The sequence below is a fragment of the Homarus americanus genome, unplaced genomic scaffold, assembly GCF_018991925.1.
Source record: "Homarus americanus isolate GMGI-L3 unplaced genomic scaffold, GMGI_Hamer_2.0 scaffold32929, whole genome shotgun sequence".
Classification (NCBI taxonomy): Eukaryota; Metazoa; Arthropoda; class Malacostraca; order Decapoda; family Nephropidae; genus Homarus; species Homarus americanus.
Genome location: NW_024737097.1, coordinates 1,271,846 through 1,292,102, shown reverse-complemented (window position 1 = coordinate 1,292,102; position 20,257 = coordinate 1,271,846). Strand labels below are relative to the sequence as shown.

At 41.0% G+C, this 20,257-nt stretch overlaps 1 protein-coding gene across 1 annotated transcript in view; it reads right to left on the bottom strand.

Annotated features, from left to right (window-relative positions):
* Nucleotides 1-18,371, bottom strand: part of LOC121873152 (low-density lipoprotein receptor-related protein 6-like) — a 197,415-nt gene extending 179,044 nt beyond the window's left edge. The window contains 2 exon segments of the mRNA XM_042376470.1: nucleotides 12,477-12,608; nucleotides 18,288-18,371. Coding sequence (XP_042232404.1) covers nucleotides 12,477-12,602 — 126 coding nt within the window. The 5' untranslated portion in view covers nucleotides 12,603-12,608; nucleotides 18,288-18,371.
* Between the last annotated feature and the right edge of the window lie 1,886 nt (nucleotides 18,372-20,257).

The following is a 20,257-nucleotide window of genomic DNA, read 5'->3' as shown; positions in this document are numbered from 1 at the left end:
CTCATAACACCATCTGTGACTGAGTTACTACACTACGTGTCTGCTGTTCAACACCTCAGCGCACATGATCTACGTGACCCACACCGTAAACATTAATCTGTATGTTCCTTTACCTTTCTCTAATGAAGACTTTTGTTAAACCACCAATGCCAATGTACAGTATGTAATAAGTCATGTATGTCCAATGTATATATTTAGCCTTCGGGCTGGAGAACTTTTTCAATAAACCGTTAATTTAAAAAAAAAAAAAAACACACACACACACACAGTGAATTAGCCGTTGGGGTTGAGGTCACTTCTCCTCTGGCTGGGGGGAGGTGGCGAGATTAACCCATACAGTACTTAAGGATAAAGGCAGGGGAGTTGTAGTGGCTCCTCTCCCCTACAACTTTCAACTGAGCTCCGGCCGCGCGCCTACCAGCCAATCAGCGTACAGCCAGCTACGCCGAGAGACTAGGTCTATGCAGTGGACGTAGGGGTACGATCGCCGACCTAGTCTCGACCTTCAACCTCCAGCTCAGGATCAGAGCGTTTCACACCTTACGCTTAGGCCGCTGTGGTTGGCCCTCTCGCTAAGCTCACCCCAAATGCTGATCCTCGTAAATTCTATAAATACGGCCATGCCTGGCCAGGGAGACCATTCTACACTCAGCTACCGGACCAGCAACATCTCTCACAGCTCCTCACAACCCAGCTTCCTCAGAAACCTCCTCGACCTACAGGACCTCTGAGCAAGCTTCTCCACCTAGTCACACCTAAGCACTGCGCTGTACAACAAAATATATACAAAAAGCGCATTGTGAGTTTCTATTCTACCTCATTCCTGAGTGTGAGATATCTACATGTACGTACATTTGTGTGCCCATACTAAGATAATTGACAACTGGCCCCATACAGTACGCAACAGGGTTTTATTGTTTTGCTTATAAAATGTAACTGATTTGACTAAAGAGAATATAACTTGCATTGCTGAAATTCTTGTAAGATAGTGATTCATTTGAATTTAAACATCCATTATTTTGCACCATACATAATAATTTTAGTAATTAACTTAGCACAGTACAGAATATTTAAGTACAGGTTGTGATAATTTATGTGGCTGCAGTTTCAAAGCTTTGTGACATCACTAGTGTATAACGAGTCTCCATAGGCCCCGGTTTATTCATTGATCAGTTGTCTAAGTGCAAAAGTAGCACTGTTGAGCCATCATGTATCAATTAATTTTAATATACAAATTATAAAACAAAATGTTATAAGACAATGGTTTAGTAGTGCTGTTAATGTGTGTGCTGTGTAAGTGTCTTGGCATGTCACCTCACCACCTGCACAAACTCTTCATCAACTTCTTCAAATCCTACAATGTGCTTGGCACACAACCCTGCTCGCTGGAAATATGTCGACGACTCCACCATTGGGATCAGTGTCAACAATTCTACTCCCTACTATACCGCCCTTCAGGATTTATTGAACATTCTCCAAAACTGGGCCACCAACAACCACGTCGCCATCAACCATACAAAGACCATGGTTATGCACATCAACCTCTCCTCCGACGTTGTCCCACCCCCTTCCATTAATTTAGGTCCCTACACACTCCAGGTTGTAGATTACACTAAGCTCCTCGGCTTCACCATAGATAAACTAAATTGGAAACCACACGTCAGTGAAGTTGTCAAATCCTCCAGTTTCCGTCTCCACCTCCTCCGCCGCCTCAAGTCCCTCGGAATTCCTGCCCCTAAGCTCCACAGTGTTTACTCAACATTCATACTTCCCAAGCTCACCTATGCCTCCCCAACCTGGTCTTCCTACCTAAATGCCACAAAACGTAAACACCTAGAAAAAGTGCAAAAGAGGGCATGCAAGATTATTCTCTCCCCTTCCTACTCCACATACAGGTTTACAACCCTTTAAACGAAATTCCGAAAACCGAAAAGCCCTAAAAACCGAAAGTTTTTTGTGGGGCAATTTTTTTGTATTTATTTTTTTTTAAACAGGGATTAGCCCACCCAGGCATAGATCACTGACCCACATCGGGGCCTGGGGGGCAAAAATATTATAATAATAATACTGTACAATGAACCCTCGCTTTACGACATAATACCTATGTTCTAGTAAATATAACATCTTAATTTTATGATAGTACGCACGCACAATTAATATTTAAGAGAAATAGAGAAATACAGTCGCCAAGTTAATGTCCATTCAAATAATGGACTCAATTCCCCCCCTCTCTTCTCACACTTGCTGGCTCCTCCATCTGAGAAATGTTTGGGGAAAAACACTAGATTTTAAGGTATAATAATAAATAATACCTAAAACTAAAGTTAGGATAATATAATTGACATTGCTGGATTCCTTGCAAGACCAGGAATATTTTGAATATACACGTCATATATTTTGCACAAAAGATAACATATTTGCTCTGTGTAAACAAAATTCTTACATTAGATCTAAAATTTGTATGTCTAATGCAAAATCCATGATCATCAAATTGTAAGAATTCCAGCAATGTAAATTATATTCTGGCTGGGTAATTTGTATGAATTTTATGAGCTAAAACAAATATCTTCAATAAATAAAAAAAATATACTTATCCAACCACTATGTCAATCAAAATACCCCACCTCCGGCTCCCCCCTCTTCTCACGATGGCTGGGTCCGTCCCTCCCTCCCTCCCTACCAGAGAAATGTTTGAGAGAAAACAGTATACAGTGGTCCCTTGGTTAACGAACTCAATCCATTGCAGAAGGTCGTTCGTTAACCAAAACCATTGTTTCAATGGGTTTTGGGTAATTGGTTCCAGCTCACCGAAAATTTCCTAAATTCAACAAAAATGGTAGAAAAGTTCACTTACTTTGAGGTGTGTATGTAGAAGGCTCCTGGATGATGATGATGATGTGCATTTGAAGTGGGAGGTGGAGGAGGAGAAGAGAAGGAAGTGGAGGTGGAGGAGAAGCATTTTACTGCTTCTTGGAAGGTGAGTCACATTCCAAGAAAATGTCAGGAACCTCTGGACTGACAGATTCTCCACCATGAACATCCTCTCCCTTCTTGAAGTGGAAGGTTGAGGGATAGAATCTTGTTCCCTCTGCCTTTTACTGAAGAAAGTGTCAATTGTGGTCTGTGGGGCACCTGTCCTCCTCACCATTAACTTATGTTTAAAGGAGGAGACCACCGAGTCCTCAACATGACACAAAGTTAGTTCAGTTTTTTCCACTTCTGGGTGCTTTGAAGCCAGTTCCCTGAACTTCTCCCAGTAGTAAATCACATCTTTCAACTGTTTAGCTGACATATGGTCATCACTTTCAATTTCCTCCTCACCACTGTAACATCTCATCCAGTTGCTTCAAGTCATCAGGAGTAAGTTCCTCCTCATGAGACATCACAAGCTCTTCCACATCCTCCTCCTCCACTTCAAGGCCCAATGACTGACCAATGGACACAATCTCCTTGTCCAACTCTGTTTCTTCCTCAAATCCCTCAAAATCATGGACTACTGATGGCCACAGTGCTTTCCGTGAAGAATTGAGGGATCTAGTGGAGACTTCTTGCCATGATGACACAATTTTACAGCCTCCAGGATGTTGAATTGTGTCTTCCAGAACTGTTTCAGTATTAGTTCAGGATCAGTGGAAGTTGCCTGATGACACCTCCTAAACATTTTCTTCATGTACAACTTCTTGAAGTTGCTCATCACATTCTGGTCCATTGGCTGTATGATTGATGTAGTGTTGGGAGGCAAAAACAACACTTTCACAAAGTGAAATTGATATTCCAAAGTTCTGGCAAGTTCAGGGTCATGACCAGGAGCATTATCCATGAGGAGAAGAGCCTTTAAAGGGAGTTTATTGGTGGTTAGGTAGCTCTTGACAGAAAGGGCAAAACACATCAACAGCCCATTCATTAAAGAGCTGTCTTGTCACCCATGCCTTACGGTTGGACTTCCAATAAACTCCAAGCTTTGTTCTTACCACTTTCTGTTGCTTGAACACCCTGAGGTTTTCAGAGTGGTAGATGAGCATAGGCTTCAGTCGGAAATCCCCTGAAGCATTGGCATCAAGCAATAGAGTGAGACGGTCTTTCATGGGTTTATGCCCAGGTAAAGAGGCTTCATCTCTGGTGATGAATGTTCTTTTGGGCATCTTTTTCCAGAACAGCCCAGTTTTGTCCACATTGAACACTTGCTGTGGAAGATAATTTTCTTCTTCCGTCAGTTCTTAAAATTCCACTAAAAACTTTGCTGCCCCTTCCTTATCAGCACTAGCAGCCTCATCATGCCTAATAACACAGAAAATGTCACTTCTTTTCTTAAATTTTTCAAACCAGCCTTTGCTGGCCCGAAAATCTTCAAATTCTGTGCCTGAAGAACCAGGTTGATCTGTCTTTAAATGTTCATAAATCTCCCTGGCTCTTTCACTAATGAATTCAGTAGAAACTGAATCACCTTTCATCTGTTTTCCCTAATCCAGATGAGAAGTAACCTCTCAGTTTCTGCAATTAGGGATCTACTTTTAAACACTGGTAGATTTGTCTCACTTTCACTTATTTAAATTTGTCTTTCTGTGCAAGAATTGTCGACACAGTTGATGTAGACATGCCATATTCTTTGCATAGCGCATTTGTTCTAATGCCTTGTTCATATTTCTTAATAATTTCCTGCTTGGTTTGGATTGAAATCGCTTATCTTGATCTCTTAGGCCCCATGCTGGATTCAAACAATCTCAACACGTGATCTTTTAAGTTAAAACTAGCTGTAAATAAAGAATATTTTCTTTAAAATAACACTGCACTGCACTGCGCTATATATTGTCAATATGTAAATTAAATTTCAAAATGACCAATAATTTGCTTGGAAATGCAGAAAAAAAGCATTTAGTTGAAGAGAGTCTGCAGCAAGATGTTACCTCCACTGAAAACAAAGAGACTAATGCTTGTTTGGTGTGTTAACAGGCTGGATGGCACACCAGAAACTAGTGACCTTACCTTCAATTATGTTCAATAATTGTTAAAATGACTAAAAAATTTGATATTAAACTTTTAAAATTATTGAATAGTATAAACTTCTTGATATTTAATAAAATAGTAAGGAATTTAAGCCCTAGAACCGATTACTATATTGGCAGACTAATACTACAGCTGGTTGACCGCCAAGTGCAAGGGAAAACATGTTGAGGTGGGTTCGAAAGAATCTCGTTAATCGAGGGATTGCTCGTTAACCAAAGTTAAGAATATTATGGGAGGTAACTCGTTAACCGAAATCTCATTAACCGAGGCGCTCGTTAACCAAGGGACCACTGTACAGCGGTCCCTCGGTTAACGAGCACAATCCATTCCAGCAGGTTGCTCGTTAACCGAAACCATGTTTCAATGGGTTTTTGGGTAATTGGTTTCAGCTCACCGAAAATTGCCTAAATTCAACAAAAAAGGTAGAAAAGTTCACTTACTGTGAGGTGTGTAAGTAGAAGGCTCCTGGATGATGATGAGAATTAGAATGGGGGTGAAGGAGAAGGAAGAAGAGAAGGCATTGGGGTGGAAGAGAAGTCACCCCATGGTGCCATTTCACCCACAAAATTTTATTCTCTTGGTGTAATTCAAGATTATTTTCTTTAAATCAACACTGCACTGCATTATATATTGTCAATATGTAAAATAAATTTCAAAATGACCAACAATTTGCTTGCAAACAGAAAAAAGCGTTTAGTTGAAGAGTCTCAAGCAAGATGTTACCTCCACTGAAAAGACAGAGAGACTGGTGCCTGTTTGGTGTGTTGCCAGGCTGGATGGCGTGCATGAAACTAGTTTCCTTACCTTCAATTATGTTCAATAATTGCTAAAATAACAAAAAAATTAATATTAAACTTTTAAAATTATTGAATAGTCTAAACTTCTTGATATTTACTAAAATAGTAAGGAATTTAAGCCCTAAAACCGATTACTGTATTGGCGGACTAATACTACAGCTGGTGGATCGCCAAATGCAAGCGAAAACATGTTGATGTCGGCTCGTAAAAAAACTCGTTAATCGAGGGATTACTCGTTAACCGAAGTTAAGAATCTTATTGAAGGTAGATCGTTAACCGAGGCGCTCGTTAACCGAGGGATCACTGTACATGTAAATAAGTCTAATCAGTTCTGTGGTGTCACCCTAACCCCCCTATAATGACCTACAACCTACCCAGAAAATTACATTACTGTAATGTACACTCACACCAAAAAGTATCGGTGCAGGGTGTGATCGACGACTTACGATACGTATACACTGTGATATGTCGGGAAGGTTGGTAAGTGTATCCTCATAACCCCCCCCCCCCACTAGGTGTTGCCATATGGCTGACAATCAGTGTGTTTGTTTCCTCTTTTCGGATTGTTGCTTTGTGTCGACTGAATGATGAGCGAGGGCTCGGTCTCGGTGAACGTGGGTATAAAACAGAGGCAATATGAAGCAGTAGAGATCTACACATGCCAGATGACATGGAAACCTCAGAGGGAACACGAGGAGCTATTATTGCCCTTCATAACGAAGGGGTCGGCGTCACAGATATTAGCCAGCGGGTTGGCGTCCACAGGAACACCGCTGCACAATGGATTCGGCGATACCTCGAAACTGGTGCTACAGATGACAGGTCTCAGAGCGGCCGTCCATGCTGCACCACCCCTCAGGACGACCAGGTTGAGTGGTTTATTTGGTAGCATAAATTAATGTGGCAACATTCACAAGTATCACAAATAATTTTGTTAACAGGGAGCTCCTCATATTTCATACTGTCCATTTATCGCTTCCCGACCTCATTCATAACAGTTTGTTTCACTTGACCAGGCCATAGTAGCTGCTCAGCAGGATTACAGGGCTGCCAGCATATGGCTGGAACAACTCGCCTTTCCCAATACCTATCGTCACTGGTCTCAAATTGTTCACACTACAGTATGCACCGAAACTTTTTGTTGCGAGTGTACTATTCATACATATTATATTGTACATATTGTTGATAACAATATTTATATTGTACACTCATACTGTACAATAACTTACCTTGATGGAGTCAGTGAAATGCTTGATGGTGTTGGTTGATGGGTTCTGAGGCAGGGAGGGCTGGTTACTGCTTCCTCACTGCTCCCGCCTCTACACCTCCTCTAACCTCAGCATCAAATCCCTCAAAGTCTTGAGGTAGCTCTTCCACCAGTAAGTCACCCAGCTTCAATATCATCATCGGTGGAGCCATCATCATCTCCAAAAGTGATGTTTGCCAAGGCATTAATAACAGGCTGGGCCTTGCACAGGCACTGAGTAATAAGGGCCTGCTGACGAGCAGTGACACGGGACATATACATGGCCTTATATTCCTCTGTAACCTTAACAAGGACAGGGCAGATAAGGTTCTGAGGATGAGGCTTGGTATCGTGTTCTTGTAGCTGCTCACGGAGACATGCGATGGTTGCGAGCATCTCAGTCAGCTGGTGTGTTGTAGGTTCACCAGGCTTAACGTCATCCTCTTGTGTTGGTTGCTTTTCTTCTTGTTCTTCATCCTCCTCCAACATTTCTTCAATTGTTGGTTGATGCTGATATTGACCAATGATTTCTTGCAAATCTTCAACCTGAACATCTGAAAATCCTGGTGCCGGGACTGAGCACGCTGCCTCAACTGTGTCCATTAGTGTTGCCGCCACGGACTGCCTCTCCCCACTTGTCTCGGTCTGCTCTGCCCCACTTACCTCAGAGTTAGCGAACAAAGGCTTCCATGAGTGTAGCACTGTTGCGATATTAATCTTACGCCATGCTTCAACAGTTCTGTACACTGCATTTTTATTATTACATTTCTTCCAAAGTTCACAAACTGATAACACTTCACTGTTGCAGGGTGGTGAGGTGCAAGGAGTCGAGTCATCTATCATCTCCTGGTCCTCATCCTCCTGGTAGAGCCTGGTCACTGTCAGGAAGTTCTGCCTCGATTTGTTGTAACTCAACTAATGAGTCTGTCTGCTGACGAAAGTCTTTATAGAGTGACCGATAGTAGAACAGTTTATTATTACTGATGAATTCCTGGTCAAGTGGCCGCAGAAGCGATGTGGTGTTAGGAGGAAGGAAGATGACTTGTACTGTACATTAGGGTGGCATCCAATTAGAAACTTAAGAGTGCCCAGGAGCATCATCCATCACCAGGATCACTTTGAAGTCAATGTTCTTCCTCCAGCAGTACTGTTGGGTGACAGGAACAAAGTGCTTGTCAAACCAATCAGTGCATAAAGACATTGTAACCCAAGCTTTCTTATTAGACGTCCAATAAACATTGAGCTGTAACATATTGGCATAACGGTAGGCTCTAGGACGGGCAGCAAGGTTAACAACCAGGGGTTTCATCAAATCTCCACTTGCATAAACTGTGAATAAAACTGTAATCCTGTCCTTTGAAGTCTTTACACCCCTTGCCTGTTTTTCATCCCTGGCAATGAAAGTGTTCTTAGGAGAGCATTTCCAGAATGCCAGTTTTGTCACAATTGAAGATCTGGTCTCGACAATAACCACCCTTTCACAAGAGCTTGAAAGACAGGTGGATATTTTTCTGCTGCTATGACATCAGCCAATGCACTCTCCCCATGGTAGTGGGCAAACTTGACTTCATAACGCTTCTTAAAAGCAGCCAACCAACCAACCAACAAAAGCATTGAATGGTGGTGGAGAGTTTAAGCATTTCTTCTGTGCAACCGCAGCCTAACACGTGCTTGATGCCTTTTCTGTGGCCCAGACAGGTCACCCTGCTCACGGTTTTTTCCTTTCACCCACTTGTGAAGGGAATATTCTGTGATAAGCGGTTGGTTTCGTTGTGAAGTATCGGAGAACATCCTGTTACTATAAAATCTTGGGAGAATACATTCACAGAAGCAGTTAAGGTTTCCTTGTTCTTCTTAAGGGAATGTATGGTTGAATTGGGGCAGTTGAACCTATGCATGATTTCACAGGTACGTGCACCACTTTTGATCATTTCAAGCATCTCTCATTTCATTTCAAAGAGTATTTCCTCTTCTTGACCCCCTTACAGTAGTCACATTTGTCTTGGGGCTTTCCTTGTCGACCTTCTCTGCAGCCATCAATACCACTAGAACTGCTCCCGACATTTACATTATGCACTTCATTCATCGTTAATACACAAGAATCGTTAATACACAAAAATCGTTAATAAACAAGAATCGCTAAAATAAAAAATTGTTAATAGTTACACAAGAATCTCGCGAAATGTAAGCACAATGTGTTAAATAATCCAAGGTCACTACACCGCTCGCTCATTCAAACTACAGCAACTGCCATAAACAAATAACACTCGGCGGATAACAAAAGACCGTGATAATGCGAGCTGCCCACTCTCCAATGACTTGCGAAACTGGGAATGAAAATCGCTATTCTTGAGAGGCGGGAAATTTTAAGTGACGCAAAACATATGAATCGCGAATCTAAAACTCTCTAAACTTGAGATTCTACTGTACTCTATTTTTTGTTTTACTGTATTAACACCAAACTTCTATATAAATGATTGTGTATGTGACGTTACATTGAGGGAGGGAAGGTTGGAGGCGAAAGGAGGAAGGACTCCCCAGGTGGCACACTTTCCACCCACCCACCCACACACACACACCCATGTCCTTATTTTTTTCTTATTTTATAGTTTTATATTATATCAGCTTTATTTCTAAGCCACAGACTATTTTAATTATTTTTTTACAACTTTTATAGCATTAATGCTCCAGTATGGATGTGAAATATGGCACGGTGTGTACAACAACCCACCTACATTGCTGACTCAAGCAGATGGCAGCTCTTAATACAGGCATCATGTCAGAAGTAGGTAGAGGGGAATGATGTGCCACAGGGCGAGAAGTACCGTAGCTGTTTTCACCACAGCATCAAAACACCCTTTCCCCTTCTCGTTCAAATGGGGCAAAACCCAGCGAAAACCGACTTTCCGGCCACTGTAAAATATCTGTAACTAAGAGATGGGGCAATGAGACACTAACTAGGGCATGGAGAGCACTATGTGAATTGCTAAACATTGTAAAGTCATTAGGAGGTTGGGTAAAAATAATCTTGAGGTCAAGTAAAATAATCTGAAATCTCTGCCTAGTAGATGCCATAGTGGGGAGACTACCATCCCAACAGAATTCGGGAAAGACTACCCCAAAACCCACCCCTGCATCAGACTTAGACCGTCGATGTAAACAGAGATAGTCCCTCTGTGAGAAGAGGCATGCTCTAAAAAGGAATGAACCACACCTGGAGGGACTAAGTTCTTCCTTTCGTTAAAATACTGACAAACTTGAACTTTAGGGAGAATCCACGGAGTGGCACTAGGGAACTGCATGGGACATATCTAAACAGGAGGAAGATAAGGAATACTCACAACCTCCCTTACCCTGAAGTAAAAAGGTCGTGGGAGGCTTGGATGCGGAGTGTAGTGTGGGGACATAGTCTCATCCACTATACAAGTGACGGTTACAAACTGCGGAAGGCAGTTTCGCCTTGAAACCATCACTGGACCTGGAGATACTGATGTTGAAAATCAAGGGGTGGCTCATCAGCATCAACTAGTAGGCTTAGGATTGGTGAAGACCTGAAGGCACCAGTCGCCAGGCGCATCCCAGCATGATGAACAGAGTTCCGTGTATTAAGTCGAGCTTCCGTGGCTGAGTACACCTCACACCAATAATCCAGTTTTGGTCTAACTAGCATGTGGTAAAGGTGTAGCAGAGTTCCTCGGTCAACACCCCACAACATGTGCCCCAAGACTTAATAACTTGAGAACACACTGGCAAGACTCTTTGAGGTAACGAATATGTGGCTGCCACGAAAGCAGGTTGTCGAAGATAATGCCCAGGAAACCGGTCTCTGACACACTGAGCCGTAGATCAGGATCAAGGTGAACACCCCGAAGGTGGCAGAAATACATGGCAATGGTCTTCAATGAAGAAAATCTGAAACCATTGCTCTGTGAAATCTTGTCTAGTGCAAGTTGCACTGACATGCGGGAAGCTACATACCAAATGAGATTGAAGATGGCATTCAACCTAATGAAGTCCATGGTGAAGAATCCAACAATGAAGAACATATGGACAGAATATCAAAAGGGTAAGAAGATTTGCAGAAAAACATAAAAGATAATGAGTATTAGGCTGTCTACTATGATAGGAAATACTATGTTGGGAGAATTCTGTCAGTTATTGGAGACAAAGTGGAGTTGAAATATCTGGAATGCCAATCAACCTCTACACACTTTATCTGACCACAGCAGGACGATATTGATACAGTGTCCAATAGTTACATACAAGTGATCGCGGCCAGTGAATGTTTGAACGCTCGTGCTTGGCTAGCGTACAGCGAATGAGGGTGCACCAAGTCCGTAGACTTGCATGGTTAATTAGGGTGCGCCAAGTCCGGAGACTTGCATGGTTAATTAGAGTGCGCCAAGTCCGTAGACTTGCATGGTTAATTAGGGTCCGCCAAGTCCACAGACTTGCATGGTTAATTAGGGTGCGCCAAGTCCGTAGACTTACATGGTTAATTAGGGTGCACCAAGTCCGTAGACTTGCATGGTTAATTAGGGTCCGCCAAGTCTGTAGACTTGCATGGTTAATTAGGGTGCGCCAAATCCGTAGACTTGCATGGTTAATTAGGGTGCACCAAGTTCGTAGACTTGCATCGTTTTCCATCATAAATAAAATGGTTAATTAACGCCTTCGTAAAGAAACCATCGACATGGGACCAGGTATGTTCCACTCTATGAATTTTTTACGATTTTTCCACCAAGTTTGATGAAAAACGATTGCGCCGTTTCGGCTGCCCAGAACAGACAGTCAGACACACGGCTAGTCCTATAGAATATTAGATTCCGTGGACCAATAACTGCAATAGGAACTATTCCCTTTATATTGGGTACAAAAGTCCTTGAATGTGAATATAAAAAGTTTAAAGTGTTCACTAAAACAATGAAAGCCATGCAGAAACAGTGTGGTGAAGTGTAAATAGCTAACTCTGCTCAGTCATTAGCTATTTCTTACCTAGCCTTAGTAAGCATATATGATGTATAATAAATTTAAATTAACTTAAATAGCTTAACATACAGGATATTATAAATAGGATAACTAACAACAATATGTGATGGTCCATATTTGCCCTGGTGCCTGGTCCACAACCACCCTGGTGCATGTAGCAGACCACAAAATGCTGTGTATAGTTTATTAAGTACAAAATATTATTTAATGTAACTTTCACATATTGTAGCCCTGTATGTAGGCATTTTGTGGTCCAGTTCGGCCTGGTCCATGCTATAGAAATAGAAAATGAGTACAATTTATGACTGAGCAGGATGATAGCATCGATGGTTGAGTAGACATGTGCTAACTGAATTAATTAACTGGATTGTATAGTGGGGAAACATCTTGCATCTCTGGTGTTTCATGAATAAGTTGAATAATAGAATCCAAAGCCTTACCTCTCTGTGATTGTTTGATCCCCCGCCAGACTTGTTAACTTCCACACACTTGATGAGCTCATTATCAATGTCTGTCCAGCAAACCAACTGACCCTTGTAGTAGTAATCCACAGATGCTGCATCCATAACATCCTACAAAATAAGAAGCAATTTGGGTCAGGGACCTATGTCAGGGTATTATTAGTGGGTTTTCCTCTTCACCCCCTCTCTTCCAGTAATAAGTACATCATTTAGCGATTGGGATGCATTCATGAAAAAAGATCGCTAAGTGAACAGAAGAGAAATAATATCTTAAACAAGGAATAATGCGGAATAATATCCATGGAGATGGCATGTAATCGTATACAGTATCTGATTGAGTCGCCGACTGACAGACTCGCCACCTAGCAACACTCAAGAGTGGGTGAGGCTGAGCCGTGAGCTATGTTTTTGTTCAACTCGTAATTTTGGCTAGATATACTGTACGTAATTTTCTTTTACTGTTACATGCACACACAATCATTCATACAGAATGTGCAAAAAAAAATTATTAAATTATCACAAGATCAAAAACATTAAAGGGAACAAACAGACTTTACGTGGTCAACAGGTAGCCGACAGAGCTGAGGTGGGGAAGCGATAAGCAGCATGGGGTTCTCCCAACTGTTTGCTGTCTCTTGTCCTGTGTACAGTAGTGATGAAATTGCCAAATGAGGGAAAAGAGATAAAATGTGCTATAATAATGAACTACAGTACCTGTACACTACAGTAGGCATGGGCAACCCGCGGCCCGAACCATGTCATAGTGCAGCCCGCAGAGTGATTATGAAATTCTATTTAATGTGGCTCGAGGTTCAGGTAGACACAGCTAGTTTATGGTAATGCAATATTTATTAAAAAAATAATCTCCACACACAATTAATTACTGTTTCATCACCTAACAGTAAGTATCTACGAAAACGTAACAGTGAAATTAGTATAAATAGTCAAAATATAAACATTTTAATTTGTGTGAGTTTACGGGCCAAGTTTGGCACGGTCTGTTTGATGGATTAGCTGCTATGTGGCAGTGGGTCACTTGGGAATTAACTAAAGTTGGGTAAGTCCAAGTGGTGACACAGGTCAAAGTTAAAGGTTTCTTCCTTGTTGACAGACTGTCTCTCTCCATAGTACATCATTTTTTATGTCTAGCTCTATCTATCTATCAAGATGTAACGAGGGAAACATGTACTGTATATGGAGCAAGTAACAAGACCACTCGATTACAAGACATTGTAACCGCTAGACTAAGGTTAGGGTATAAGTGCCTCTTTCGGTACTGAATATCCCTCAAGCAGATGTGAACAAGACTAAATGTAAAGTGTGTGGCCAGACATATGGCCACATACTCGAATGTGTGAAGATGGAGCCTTTCAGAGGCAGATCCAAGCACACTGTGAGTGAAATGGAACAACACTTTATATCTTAATGGCAAGATAGCCAACATATTAAGATGGTAACCATTTTTTGGGCACTTAGTCGCTATATCAGTTCACATGTATAGATTTTTCGTGTAGTTGCTTTTAATTTTGGTCGATTGTTATGATATTCCTGTCATCAATCAAGGACCATATGTATATCAATTCTAGCCCCATAACCCCCTTCTACCCTTTCAAAATTTTCAACCCTTTACACATTTTCTCATATTTGTCTAGATTTTCTAGGTACAGTAAGATCTCATATTTCGTGTGATTTCATTTCGCAAGCGCTACCTAATGTAACCAAGTCATATATTTGACGTAAAATATCGTGAATTTCGTGAGATCCAGCCAGCTGAATGCTGGCCACCGTCTTGAATGACGTCACAGCCCTCATACCAGTTACAGTCATTTCTGCTACAACTTGTGTTTTGTCATCGCAAACTGGTTGTGACGCGATTGATGAATAGGGGAACGCTGTTTGTAAAATGCAAACTTTTGCATACGAATGTTGGCTATAACACGATTCCATCCTCAATGTTTTGATTCCATCTTCAATGTTTACAGTTCACGTTCGACATCACATGTTCAACTGATTCGTGTCTTTTGTTTGTGAAGTGTTTTTTGAGAGGTACTCTCTAAATTTTTTTTGCTTTTTTCAAATTTAGCTGTTACCCATAAATACTGTATGAAAAGAATAAGTAAAAAGAATGTTTTGTCGTGAGGACTAATAATGGTTTACACCAGCGCTCTCTGTTTACAACTCGTTATCAGTTGAATCACACGGTTTCTGTCGATTGCTCCGTGATTTTCACTGTTTTCTCCAATTTTGTTGTGTTTGCAATGAATACGGAAAGACAAGGTAAGAAGAATGTTTCCAAAAAGCGTTCTGGTGATCGAATTGCCGGTGGTGAACGTAAAGAGGTTTACAAGAACGCAACTATCGCGTTGTAGCCCGTGCCATCCTAGCGACTGCCCGGGCTGCTATTATGTGCTTTTCTGGGTGGTGCTACCACCTGTCAAGTCAAGATAATGGACTCTACCTCTACTGGGGGGTCGTGCTGGTGGGGGTGGGACAGACCCACCTAAGCAGCTAAATAAGGAAAAGGAGAAGCGGGACTATCATAAGGGAGTTAAGCAGGGCCGGATTAAGGCCAATTGATGCCCTAAGCACAGCCCAACAATGGTGCCCCCTCGGCCCTCCCACAGTTGAATTTTCTCATCACTGATGTTAGACTATAACTAAAACAAATACAGTTAAAGACAATTAAGAAATAAAAACAAAGTGCTGAAGTTTTCAACATTTGATAATTATAAAATAACTTAAATTAGACAGTTTTGATTTAACCGTGTCTATTATAACAACTAGGCCTAGAGTTACTGCTCTTAATGTAGTAACACAATACAGTGGTCCCTCGGTTAACGAATGGTTCAGTTAACGAAATTTCGGTTAACGAATTACTTTCCATAAGAATCTTCAATTTGGTTAACGAACAAAAATTCGATTAACGAAATTCTTACGAAAGCATGTCAACATGTTTTAGCTTGCTCACTGGCTGGTAGGTTAGTCCACCAATACAGTAATCGGTTCTAGGCTTACATTCGTTTCCATTGGAGTAAATATCAAGAAGGTTGTGCTATTCAATATTTTTCCAAGTTTTATATTACAGTAAAAGTCCAAAAATCCGGATGCCAGGAATCCGGACCCCCCGAGAATCCGGACTTTTCGAAAACTCAAACTTTTTAAATTTAGCGGGCTTTTGTGGGTTATGTGAATGAATGGAGTTGCTTTAAAAAATTAATTTACATAATTCTAATAATAAAAGTAATTGTAAATTATAGGTAGCTAATTTTGTTAGTTTTGTAATTAGCTTGAACTGAAATGTAAAATTTGAGGCACTATAAATCTTTTGTGTGTATGTGTGCATGTGTGAACGCCACAGCTGCACAGCGACAACAAACGACCACACGATCGCCACTTTAAAACAAGCAATCAAACTGTGACAACGTATGTAATTTTGAGTCCTACTCTTTCCATGTACAGAGTACAAGCCCATAATAATGGCCCCTAAAGTAGATAAACTTCGTTGTGTGAAGAGAAAGAAGAACACATTGAAATTGAGTGACAAACTTGAAATAATTAAGAAATTAGAATGTAATGTGAGCAATGCTGTTTTAATGGAAACATACATTGGAAAGTCTACAATTTATGATATAAAAGAGGCAAAGAATAAAATTCTAGAATTCACAGCTTCTTCTGAGCCTTACATTAAAATTGCTGAAAGAAAAAGTTTACATTGGCCCAAATTAAAAAATCTTGATAAAGTGTTGCACGAATGGTTTTTGTTAAAACGATCAGAAGGTATGGCAATTTCTGGGCCGATGCTTATTGCCAAAGCAAAGTCTTTTAAGGAGCAAATGAACATTGAATCAGAGTGCACATTTAGTGATGGATGGCTTAGGAATTTCAAGACTCGTCATGGTATTAGACAGTTTGTTTACATTTTTGTCTAGTGTTGACTTTATTTTTCTTTAAAACTGCTCGTTTTGAAAAATGAAGCATGCTTTATTTGCTAATGAATAAACTATCAAAATGTACCTGTTCATCTCTTCTTTATTCCTCCTTAAATTTTAATTTTAAAAGTACTGCCTGAGAATCCGGAAAATCCGAAAATCCGGACCAACCCAATCCCCAAGCAGTCCGGATTTTTGGACTTCTACTGTAAAATTATTAGTCATTTTAACATTTATTTAACATAATTGCAGTACTACAGGGAACTAGTTTTTGGTGCACCCATCAACCACTTCACTCACCCACCAAGGCATCTGTTTGTGTCTGTTCAGTGGAGGAAACATCTTGCTTGTGGGTCTCTTGAACACAAGAGTATTTTTACGTTTTTACAGTACAATTATTGGTCATTCTGAAATTTATTTAACATATTGATAATATATAGTGCAGTGCAGTGTTGATTTAAAGAAAATAATCTTGAATTGCACCTAGTGAACTTAAAATTTTATTGGTGAAAGGACAGCATCAAGCATGGGTCCCCTGGAAGGTGATTTCTACTCCATCCCCACTTCCTTCTCTTCTCCCTTCTCCTCCAACCCCACTTTTAATTCCCATCACCATCAACCAGGAGCCTTCTACATACACACCTCAAAGTAAGTGTACTTTACTGCATTTTTTTTTACTGTGCATGTACTTTTCAGTGAGCTGGAACTAATTACCCAATATCCCATTGAAACAATGGATTCGGTTAACTAAATTTTCTGTTAACGAACGACCTTCTGGAACGAATTGTGTTCGTTAACCGAGGGACCACTGTATTCGGTGGAGACAAAGGAGTATTGCATAAACTTCCTGGACGTTCTCAAAATATTTATTTAATAATGTAGATGCAGTTTATGTGACATTGTGTGTCATTTTTGGAAGGTTAAGTTGGTTACTCAAAATCAATCAGGAGTAAAGGTCTGGCAAGTCCAGTACAATATAGCAAATTTAACACATGTTAATGGGTATTTTAGCGCAGATTTCTGATGAGAGGACGCGTACCACTATGATATACCCATTACCATAAGCAGCTTGGTGGAAAAACTATCGCTACACACTCACGTGATCTTGATCTCACTACCCCAACGGTACGTATGGGAAACTAACTTACAGCGTGGATGAGCAAATCAGCATCAAGATTCAAGGGAAATGGAATTACTGTACCTGTACAGCACAATATGTAAGTATACAGTAGTAATAGTATACGTACTGTATACGGTACATTATGAGTAAAGTACTGTACTGTGTGCATTAAAAAATCACCTATAGAAGGGTCACTCCTGATTTACAGATAATTTGGCTTACCTACAGTACATCCTCCAGAAATGGAACCATCTGTAACCCAGGAAGTGTCTTAATGCTATCTAGTATTTACTCTTTATCATCTTCCCTTTGTACACGGTAATTACTGTACACACATCCTGCCTCCCTCTGGTAATCTTCCTTGTCCTGCATGGCCAATATAATCATCAATTTCACTTCACCAGACACCTTACCCCTCCTATGCTTGCTTACAGACTGTTTCATCTCTTCCTTATCAATTTGCCTCTTTCAACTTCGAAATTTCCATTGCTCCTCATCCCAAACAAGTTACCTGTGCCTCTATCTTATGAGTTACTCATTGGTTGTTCAAAATATTCTTACACCTCAATGTCACTTCTTTCTTTTCCAGAACATATCCCCACTTTTAATTACCATTAACATTTATCCTCTTGGACTTTTCACCTTATTCACTGCCCTCCAAAATACATTTTTTCTCTTTAAAGTCCTTTTGACACCCGTTCTCACCACATGATGAATACATGAAGAACTACTAGTACAAACCTTCACAATAACTTGGCGTGACTGCCTCTCTTTCCCAACTTCTATTATGCGAATATCTTTGCGATTGGCAAACAGCAGCTCTGGGTAGCCTGGAAAAAAACATTTAATTATTACAAAAGTCAAATACTGTTCTTACAATAAAAATAAATAAATCTTCTGTATAATATGGACACGAAGTAGTACCTCAAGCTGTGTATTCTTATAATACTCTATTAATTATGTATACAGTGGGGTATGCTATAACGAACGGATCCTACTACGAATATTCCTATAACGAACGGTTTTACCTATAAAATTGAGAATGCTATAACGAACGCAACTCCTACTACGAACGCGGATGAATACCAGACTATTTCGCCTGGCGCATGAATATTGTTGTACCGCGACCCACAACAAGAGCGTCAGGCGCCATCTTTGTCTCATTGTGTAGCCAGTGCACCACTGTTATTGTTGAAATTTCGTCTTTTGATGTGGAAATTCGCGTTATTTGTATAACTATTTTGTTATACAAGTATACAATTGTAACAATGAGTCGTCCAAAGCGAGTGAGAAAGCTAATAACCCTTGAAACTAAGAAAGAAATTATAAAGAAACGTGAGAATGGAAGAAGCATTGCGAAACTTAGTGATGAATATGGGATGGCTAAATCGACTATATGTACGATTTTGAAGAATAAAGAGGAGTTAAAAACTGTGCAAGTGGCTAAGGGAATCTTTAGACTTAGCAAAGCAAGGTGTAATGTGATTGAAGAGATGGAAAATTTACTCTTAGTGTGGATAAAGGAGAAAGAAATGGCAGGTGGTAACATTAGTGAAGCTATAATTTGTGAGAAGGCTAAACAATTGTTTGAGGACCTTAAAGCCAAGACTCCCAGTGGAAGTGATAGTGATGTGCCAGTGTTTAGGGGTACCTGCATGCTGAATAACACTAAGGTAAGATAAAGTACCGTATTTTTTACATTTTCCACAGAATTTTTTCAGTGTTAAGCGGTTGTATTTGGGGGCCTGGAACGGATTAATCCTATAACGAACGAATGCTATAACGAACGAGGTTCTGGAACCAATTACGTTCGTTATAGCATACCCCACTGTAGTAAAGTATTACAGAACATGTACAGTCAACCCTCGCTTTACGCGGTCCCACATTAAGCGTTTCCACATTTACGCGGTACCCTGCCGAAACGGGAATGCTCACTTTCCGCGGTGCGTGTACCCCTTTACGCGGAGAGCGGCTGGCGGTCCTCTCACGCCGCGCCATTTTTGGATCCAAACCTCCCACCATCCGCTATGTTGTGTAAGCGGCGCGAGTAGGTTGCGCAGTGTGTGTCTTTGTTGCGTTATCAGTGACGCCATATGAAGTATCGGACTGTGATTGGGCCATGCATCCTTACCTCCCTCCGCTGCTAGCTGTGATTGGTTTAAAGTAATATGACGTGTCCACCCGCGGGAGGGAGGGAGGAAAGACGACGCTTGACCTAGCCACGGCAGTTTCATCCCTCCAGGCCACACCGTGTACACGTGCATCCATTGTTCTGTAAAATGGCTTCCGCCGGACCACCGCCCCCAGAGAGAAACCTTTCCTTACCTGGACCCAGCCGCCCTAAGACAAAGAAGACATGACGTTCCTTAAGCTACGAGGTGAAGTACAAGATCATCCAAGAGTTGGAGAAAGGAACAAGACAGGTTGACTTGGCGCGCCAGCATGGTGTGAACGAATCTACGATTCGAACAATAAAGAAGGATGCAGCCAAGATAAAGGAGCACATGAAGATCACAAAGTCTACAGGTGCTTCTATGATCAAGTATTTCCACAACCAGGTGCTTCTCAAGACAGAAAAATAACTTGTGAGCTACTTGGTGCGCCAGGCGCGACGGAACATGGCGGTCGACACGCGCTCAGTTAAGGAGTACGCACGTGAACTGTATGCTGCAGTGTCACGAAAGATGGGAATTACAGAGCCCAAACCCTTT